Here is a 9932-nt window from a genome sequence, read left to right as displayed (position 1 = left end):
GTGGCAAACGCAATCGCAAAACGGCATCTGGTAGCAGAAGAAAAAAGTTTGTTCTTTATACAAACTGCTTTGGTGGCAAATCCAGAACAAGGCGGCATCGAGGCCGTTCGAAATAGTTTTTTTCAAAACCACGAGTACTAAGTTTTCTAATTTGGTACCATTCCATAAAACAAGGCGCTTTTCAGGGCCATTAAACCTTCCAAAAAAGAGTTTAGGAAATACAGTTCAATGCTTTCTAAAACATTATCCAAAATAATAAAAAACAAATTGATTTTTTCATAATTTGTTTGCCAGGATCTAATGAGTATGTGAATTTGGCAGTTGTTCTGAGCTTATTGATAGTTGGGGACTTTCCTGATTATTCAATTTTCACCAATTCTTAAATTGTTTCCAGATTGAAAGTACAGTAATTTACAATTAGTTCGACATTTAGCTAATTGGACGGACATGTGATGTGATGAAATATCTTGTTTTCTTTCAAACCGTAAACCCGTGTGGTTGTACGGCATCGGCATCGTGGACGTAACAAAGGAGGACAAGTTAAGGGAAAGGCAAAGTCTCACTCGAACCGTGCAAGTCTCCAGTTCCCTGTTGGTCGCATTCACTGATTGCTCCGCAAGGGTAACTAGGCCGAACGGATTGGTGCCGGAGCACCAGTATACCTAACAGCGATTATAGAGTTTCGGCCGTCGGAGTGCTCGAGTTGGCTTGCAAAGCTGCTCACGACAATCAGAAAACCCGCATCAAGAACAGAGCAGCTTCGGTTCGGCGCTCATCAAGGCAACAATTAGTTTCAGTGAGTGGCAAAGTGTTTCTCCGGCACGTCGCATTAAATGTAATTTACTGAACAACATGTCACAAGCTGGATGGGAAGAAATTTTCCAACTGTGAAAGCTGTGGCGAGTGGCAAACGCAATAGCTAAACAGGAAGGTTTAACCGAACAAGATGGGAATATCGAGTGATAACAAAAACACAACACCAAAGGTTCTTTTCAGAACCATCAACATATTCATGAAGAGTAAACAGTAAACTAATCCATTTTTAAGGTAGATAGGTAGGTATTCACGTAGGAGAAGAAAATAAAACAATATATTTAAAATATATATTTAACAAAAGCTGTCCCCTTTGTATAGTCCTACGTCACTCCGATTATGTCCCCGACATTACCCACCCGTCTTTTTGCTTCCTACTTCAGTTCGATGTTCAGCCCCACCTCACAGTGTTGAAGCTGCTCTGGAACTAACTCCTGCTGGGAGCGCTGACGCTGATACACCTGAAGTATCATCAGAAGGGATACGAAAAGCGGTCGAGAAATTAAAAATTTCCTATCAGCCTGGACCTGATGGAATTGCAGCGTGTGTTCTGAAAAAATGCTTCGAACATCTGGAGCAGCCACTCACTCATTTGTACAACTTGTCTCTGAGAACTGCAACCTTCCCGACTCGATGGAAAGCATCGTTCATGTTTCCGGTGCATAAAAAAGGAAGCAAAAAGCGATGTCCGGTGTTATCGGGGCATCACAACGCTGAGTGCTTGCTCAAAGCTATTTGAAATAATTATGTCGGAACACATGTTTCGTCAGGTGAGACACTACATTTCCCCGAACCAACATGGATTTTTTCCTGGCAGAAGTGTCACTACAAATTTGTGTGAATTCACATCCTTCTGTCTTAGCAAAATTGAAGAGGGCCGACAGATTGACGCCATTTACACCGACCTCAAAGCAGCATTCGACAAGGTTGACCATAGAATACTTCTGGCCAAATTAGCAAAACTTGGTTTCTCTGTAAGGCTCGTTAAATGGCTTCGCTCATATTTCCTCGCTAGAAAACTAGCAGTCAAAATTGACTCTTGCACCTCAACCTGGTTTGAAAGCAGCTCCGGAGTTCCTCAAGGTAGCAATTTGGGACCGCTACTATTCTCACTGTTTACCAACGATGCCATCGTGTATCTTGGAGCCGACTGTTGCCTGGTATATGCTGATGATCTAAAGCTGTACATTGACGTCAACAGCATTGAAGATTGTCGTAAACTCCAAAAACTTCTTGATAAATTCGCTGCATGGTGTCGCGTAAACAGGATGCAACTAAGCATACCAAAATGCTCTGTCATAAGCTTCCACCGCAAGATGAACCTCTTGTCGTTCGAATACACTGTCGGGGACGAAGTGTTAAGTCGAGTTCAAACGATTCGAGATCCAGCTCTGTCATTCCAGAACCACTACGAAGACATCATAGACAAGGCTCGTCGTCAATTGGGATTTGTGAGCAAATTGAGCAGAGAATTCCGAGATCCTTACACGCTGAGATCCTTGTATTCGTGCTTGGTTCGGCCGTTTCTAGAAACCGCTTCATTAATATGGGACCCTTATCGTAGCACTATGGCTGCTCGCATCGAATCAATTCAGGGAAGGTTCGTCAGATTCGCCCTACGTCTCCTGCCATGGAATGATCCGCTGAATTTGCCACCGTACGAACATCGATGTCAGTTGATAGGGTTGGAAACGCTGAAGCAAAGGCGGAAACGGGCTAAGGCAATATTCATCGCTCGACTTCTTGTCCCCGAAATTGATGCTCCAAACGTACTTGCGCAAATCGCCATCAATGTTCCTGGTTATACTCTCCGTCGCTCTGACTTCCTTCGCCTGCCGTTCAGACGTCGAGACTACTCCCTCCACGAACCAATACGTTCAATGATGGAATGCTTCAACGATGTTGCCCATTTGTTTGATTTTAATATCACGATTAACGAATTTAAGAGTAGAATTAAGCGTTTCGTGTTCAGCTAGTTTCACTACACATTTGTTCATTAAGACATACTTGTCGGATGAAATATAATATTAATAAATAAATCATTTAGAGTCACTCCATTTTGATTCCTCCTTTGGTTTCCCCAGGACTGATTTCGAGCATTAATGTCCCGCCGATGATGTATTTTGACTGCCTTAGTGTTAGCTTGATGCTATCATTTTTGACGTAGGACTACGTCTTTCATTTCTATACCGGGGTGTAAAATCAAAGTTTCGAAAACGAAAGCGTTACGCCGGAGACCGAGATTTTGAGCGTTAATAGCTCCTAAACAACTGAACGAAATGGTATGATAAACACTTCATTCGAAGGATAAAATGTCTACGCGTTATATACTTGTTACTTTTTGATCCAAAAACTTGTTTCAATAGTCTTAAAATTGCTTTCAAAACAGGCTATTGAAATCACCAATCGGTATATAAGCGAGCGGCGCTCGGAAATCCACTCAGTTCTAATTGAACAGCGATTGGAGCATGTTGTCGCTGTTGCGGTGAAGCTCTTTATTTATCATGAAAGCGCGGATGAACGGTGTCACCAAGAGCCTGTTTGTGCACCCTAGGCCAGAAGGGAATCTATCAGGAGGAGAGTGATGCCACAAACGGTTCCCTGGGAAGACATCGCTACACACACATACACGCGCGGCTATTAACAGGTGGTTATCGAGTTGGCATTAACCACTGGTGGGCTTCCAGTATCGAGGAAAATGTGGAAATATCTACTCGTTACTGAAAATAATCTGCCAGTTCCTCTGGCAATTTTCAAAATATATTCATGTGAAAGAGTTTAATTGAATGTTTTCTATCCATGTAACACTGTGACCAAATATGTTTCAATCAAGTGCTATTAACAGGTGGTTATCGAGTTGGCATTAACCACTGGTGGGCTTCCAGTATCGAGGAAAATGTGGAAATATCTAATCGTTACTGAAAATAATCTGCCAGTTCCTTTGGGAATTTTCAAAATATATTCATGTTAAAGAGTTTATTTGAATGTTTTCTTTCCATGTAACACTGTGATCAAATACATTTGGTTTTGTGGTTTTTCAATCAATCGCAATTAACAGGATAGCTTCAGAAGATTATTCTTCCCCATCAGTAGGATATTTCCGTATCCAATATTGTATGCGCCCGCAATCGATTATTGCTCAGTCGCCGAAAGTTCCGAGCTCAGAGAGTTCATTCCCCTCTAGTTTGCCTTCCAAATTGCCATCGTAAACCACACCTTCTCTCGATTCAATCACACACAAAAAGCATACTTAAGCGATATTCTGGTGGTGAGACACATTAATTTTTCGTGAGGACATCGACAAGACAACATCGTTGCCTAACGTGCTGGAGGAGGTGGACGGCGAAGGATCGACACATACACGCGCAGAACTCTTTCCGTTAGGATGCCATTCAGCATCGAGAAAGTTCCGGAAAGATCTAATCATTGCTGGAAAATAATCTGCCAGTTCCTTTGGGAATTTTCACAATATATTCATGGGAAAGAGTTTAATTGAATGTTTTCTGTCCATGTAACACTGTGACCAAATATGTTTCAATCAAGTGCTATTAACAGGTGGTTATCGAGTTGGTATTAACCACTGGTGGGCTTCCAGTATCGAGGAAAATGTGGAAATAACTAATCGTTACTGAAAATAATCTGCCAGTTCTTTTGGGAATTTTCAAAATATATTCATGTGAAAGAGTTTAATTGAATGTTTTCTATCCATGTAACACTGTGACCAAATATGTTTCAATCAAGTGCTATTAACAGGTGGTTATCGAGTTGGTATTAACCACTGGTGGGCTTCCAGTATCGAGGAAAATGTGGAAATATCTAATCGTTACTGAAAATAATCTGCCAGTTCCTTTGGGAATTTTCAAAATATATTCATGTGAAAGAGTTTAATTGAATGTTTTCTATCCATGTAACACTGTGACCAAATATGTTTCAATCAAGTGCTATTAACAGGTGGTTATTGAGTTGGCATTAACCACTGGTGGGCTTCCAGTATCGAGGAAAATGTGGAAATAACTAATCGTTACTGAAAATAATCTGCCAGTTCTTTTGGGAATTTTCAAAATATATTCATGTGAAAGAGTTTAATTGAATGTTTTCTATCCATGTAACACTGTGACCAAATATGTTTCAATCAAGTGCTATTAACAGGTGGTTATCGAGTTGGCATTAACCACTGGTGGGCTTCCAGTATCGAGGAAAATGTGGAAATATCTAATCGTTACTGAAAATAATCTGCCAGTTCCTTTGGGAATTTTCAAAATATATTCATGTGAAAGAGTTTAATTGAATGTTTTCTATCCATGTAACACTGTGACCAAATATGTTTCAATCAAGTGCTATTAACAGGTGGTTATCGAGTTGGCATTATCCACTGGTGGGCTTCCAGTATCGAGGAAAATGTGGAAATAACTAATCGTTACTGAAAATAATCTGCCAGTTCCTCTGGGAATTTTCAAAATATATTCAAGTGAAAGAGTTTAATTGAATGTTTTCTATCGATGTAACACTGTGACCAAATATGTTTCAATCAAGTGCTATTAACAGGTGGTTATCGAGTTGGCATTAACCACTGGTGGGCTTCCAGTATCGAGGAAAATGTGGAAATATCTAATCGTTACTGAAAATAATCTGCCAGTTCCTTTGGGCATTTTCAAAATATATTCATGTGAAAGAGTTTATTTGAATGTTTTCTTTCCATGTAACACTGTGATCAAATACATTTGGTTTTGTGGTTTTTCAATCAATCGCAATTAACAGGATAGCTTCAGAAGATTATTCTTCCCCATCAGTAGGATATTTCCGTATCCAATATTGTATGCGCCCGCAATCGATTATTGCTCAGTCGCCGAAAGTTCCGAGCTCAGAGAGTTCATTCCCCTCTAGTTTGCCTTCCAAATTGCCATCGTAAACCACACCTTCTCTCGATTCAATCACACACAAAAAGCATACTTAAGCGATATTCTGGTGGTGAGACACATTCATTTTTCGTGAGAACATCGACAAGACAACATCGTTGCCTAACGTGCTGGAGGAGGTGGACGGCGAAGGATCGACACATACACGCGCAGAACTCTTTCCGTTAGGATGCCATTCAGCATCGAGAAAGTTCCGGAAAGATCTAATCATTGCTGGAAAATAATCTGCCAGTTCCTTTGGGAATTTTCAAAATATATTCATGTGAAAGAGTTTAATTGAATGTTTTCTATCCATGTAACACTGTGACCAAATATGTTTCAATCAAGTGCTATTAACAGGTGGTTATCGAGTTGGTATTAACCACTGGTGGGCTTCCAGTATCGAGCAAAATGTGGAAATAACTAATCGTTACTGAAAATAATCTGCCAGTTCCTTTGGGAATTTTGAAAATATATTCATGTGAAAGAATTTAATTGAATGTTTTCTATCTATGTAACACTGTGACCAAATATGTTCAAATACATTTGGGTTTGTGATTTGTCAATCAAGTACAGTTAGCATGTTAGCTTCTGAAGATTATTCTTCAGAACAAGGTTTTTCGTATCCTATATTGGATGCATAAAACCTTGTGCCTCCAACGTAACGCTCTCGTTTTCGAAGTCTCCCAAATATTCATTCATTCATTCATTCAGAATGGATTTAGATTCAACTTCAAACAAATGATCTCTAAATCAACGATAGTCCTACGTCACCCTTGCGATTATACCATAGATATAACCCACTTCCTGTTTTTAAAAGTAACGCCGAGCCATATCTGGTTGACGTCTGTTTGGGATAGTAGACCGCAATCTTGGTAATAGGACCAATCGATGTTGTGATGTCCGCCCCTATAGCTTTGATGATGTTGGTTAATGTTCGTTTTAAGATGCGTCTTGGTAACGATAGCTACGTCGATGCTGTTTGTCACCAAGAAATCAGTGAATTCGATGACCTTACTCTTGTGCGAGCAGGGATTCCAATTAATTAGCCTGAGAGACAGTGTTGGAAAAAATCATCTTCGTTAAGATCAAATGCATAGATTTTCGGGCTAGGTTGCATCGAAAACCTATATATTCCAAACGAAAATTAAAATGACAGATCCAGGCAACCATTGAATATGAGCAAATGAACTTTTGTCCTTATATATGTTTTGATGTTTATTTTTTCCACCCAGTGTCATTTTCATCTTGATTATCGGAAACGTCAGAACTGAATTTCATTTCAGCCAAATGAATATCAGCTGTTGTTAACTTCAAACCTGAGGCTGCTGTGTGCGGTTGGGTTTTGCAGTTGCCGGATGCCGTAATCGGAAATACCTTATGAAATTCCCGATGTCGCAAATGACTTGACGGTAGCTAAAACCACTCGTTGTATCCATTCAGCATATGCCGTCTCGCCAAATAAAATTTATTTTGAACTTAAATTCACTGCCAGAACGAATATCGTTTCGGATGTGATGAATATCAATTTGTTGCTTTTGATATCCAAAGTATAAATAACAGCAAAGTTATGAACCCCACTCAATGTCGCATTCATTCTTTATAGCAAAATTGTTCATGCAACAGCGATATGAACAAAATGAACTCGTTTGTTATTGTCATCAATATAATAAGGGCAGTGTGTTTCAAGCTGAAAAAAGTCATTTACACTGGAACAAAAAAATATTTGTTTCTCGTGAATATTTGTTGATATTCTAAGACACTGCTGAGAGATGATCAATCCATGGTTGTATTTAAACTGTAACATGACTTACACTTGTTCCTGTTGGTTGGATCCCCAGTTGAAGAAGAAAGAGGTGAAGGAGTTGGCGTAGGTGATAACCCAATAGCTGCAACCTTACTATAGCTCAGTTGCTCCTTTTTTGGCTTTTCGCTAGAAGAGGCCATTTGGGTGCTACATGTAGGGAGTGGAAGAGGAGAAAGAATAGGAATCGTACAAGAAACCATCGGGAGGAACTCTTTGTCAGTAAGTTATGGAACCTTCTTCCTATTCTGCGTTGCGTTTCATCAGTAGCTTGCTTCCGGATGCGTTTAATATCCGCACGTTTTGTACAGCTACGGCTGGTGACTTAGTGATTTTCACCACAGTTAACGCATTTGCGAGATTTGTCCTCGGGAAGACTGAAAGCACTCGTTGAATGATAAGCAGCACACTTGCCACAACAAGTTTTCATGTGGCAGTTTCTTGTTCGAACCCGAACCAACCGAAACCAAGACAATTTGAACATTGAGTTACGTCCCGATGCTGAGGATTGTATCGGTTCCATTGAACCGAGATGTTAAAGATAGTCCTGATTTCCCTCAGGCGACGTATATTGGGTGATCCTTTCTTGATGTGGATCAGGTACAAGACATTGGAATACCCAGTGTCTGGTGTTTTATGTCGAGTCATCCGATATACAGCCAACGGATGAATATTGTTTAATTACTCCAGTTCCTTTTGACGTAGAACTACGTCTTTCAGGAAGGGTGCCAAATCAGAAAACAGGTCACGTTTTTATGAAATAAAGTTAACGTTAATATCTATTTTCACTGTGAACGAATTCTCGAAATCCGAAATTCTCTAAGATTTGTTTGATGTGCTATACATTACAATTTACTAATCTAAACGGTTTAAATTCATCAAAACTGGAAGAACTTCCTTTTTCCCATACATTTATTCTGCCGAATTGTGTGCTAACCCTACCCGTATTTCAAACGCTTATAACTCGACCATTTCTTAACAGATCGGAAAAATGTTTGCATCAATTGATAGGAAATATTTCTACGCGTCTACCACAATTAATAAAATGTTATTTTTCATGAGATGAAAAATTGAATAACTGTAAAATGTCAAGCGTTATCTACACGCTCTAACTGCTAAGTTTTGATTGGCTCGATTTACGTTTTCCCCAACACAAACTTCAAAATCGATGTAGCTGTGGAAATCCCCGTTTTGAAAATATACATGCAAGTAGGGGGTATTTTTGTTCCAACTGAGCTGTGTTTCCCTAACACGGACTACAAAATCAATGTGCCTGGAGAAATCCGCTTTGCAAATACATGCAAGTCGTGGGTATCTTTTGGCGTTTAGTACTTTTGTACTCGCTTGTCGTTGTTCAGACCAGAATATGTTTCCCTAAAACGTACTTTTAAACTGAAAAGCCTGGGAGAATCTTCATTTCAGATACTAGAGGTGAATGAACTTTCGCGGTTCAAGAACTACGTAAACATGAGATGTGCAAGAATTTCAGAGAGAAATGTAAAATACAATGATCGTTTGACAATTCTTCCGTTCACATATTTTGGTAGTCCGAGGCATCATATCAAGCGTAAAAGGACGTTCATCAAATTTATTTGTAACGAGGAACATAATCTATTACAAAAATTTCGATGCATTTTAATATAATATTCGAAGTGCTAAACAAGTGAATTGCATATGATAACTACGTAGTTCTACATCGAAAATATGCGGTCGTGTCCTAGATACAACCCCATACAATTTTTAATATCCTCCAACTCAATAGCAGGAAGACCTCGCCGCACCACCTTAAATTGTTTCTCGAACAGAGTATAGTGAGTGTAAAACTCATGTTTTTTTTATTCCAGGTATGATCCAATTATTTTATATTGCTCCAAAGTGGGATTAGTGATTTCAATCCAAATGCTGCATATTCAAAAAAAAATTATAGGAGGTTGTGTCCAAGATACGACCGCATTGTTGACGTAGAACTACGCTGTTATTTTATATAAGTCGCTTGTTTATACCTTCGGATATTATTCTATAATGTTGTGAAATTTTAGAAACAACTGCTTAGTAGAATAATCTCTGAAATGATTTTTTCATTGTAGAATAAGTTGACGATAACTGATTGATGATTCATTCTTGCCTTCGCAAAACAATCGTATGTCGCAATTTATTTCATGCCAATGCATTAAAAATTTAGCTCGAAGGCTATTCCGGTGGCCTTTTTCGAAATTGACATAGACTCGGCTACAGTCGGTTATATACATGTTGCACCAGCACGATTATTCCATATCACATAACTACATCAATATATCTTTGGCACCGCATGTAAACAACAACAATGACAACACTTGCAAGTATCAAATATCATGCTACATGTTATTTAGTATTGCCTCAAAGGAAGCGCACCTCTAGATATCGTTCGTACAAACTAAGCG

General features: G+C 39.3%; 1 protein-coding gene across 1 annotated transcript; it reads left to right on the top strand.

Annotated features, from left to right (window-relative positions):
• Positions 1-2129: 2129 nt before the first annotated feature.
• On the top strand, positions 2130-2789 carry LOC129773504 (uncharacterized). Its single transcript, XM_055777117.1, has one exon. The coding sequence runs from the start codon at positions 2130-2132 to the stop codon at positions 2787-2789; it is 660 nt and encodes a 219-aa protein (XP_055633092.1).
• The last annotated feature ends 7143 nt before the right edge of the window (positions 2790-9932 follow it).

The sequence above is a fragment of the Toxorhynchites rutilus genome, chromosome 3 (assembly GCF_029784135.1).
Source record: "Toxorhynchites rutilus septentrionalis strain SRP chromosome 3, ASM2978413v1, whole genome shotgun sequence".
In the NCBI taxonomy this organism is placed as follows: Eukaryota; Metazoa; Arthropoda; class Insecta; order Diptera; family Culicidae; genus Toxorhynchites; species Toxorhynchites rutilus.
Note: the sequence above shows the minus strand (reverse complement) of the source record. Positions and strands in the feature narration are given on the sequence as shown.

Bases quoted from the DNA above. Each gene is read 5' to 3' on its own strand.
- LOC129773504 (XM_055777117.1), top strand. From the start codon at position 2,130: ATGAACCTCTTGTCGTTCGAATACACTGTCGGGGACGAAGTGTTAAGT.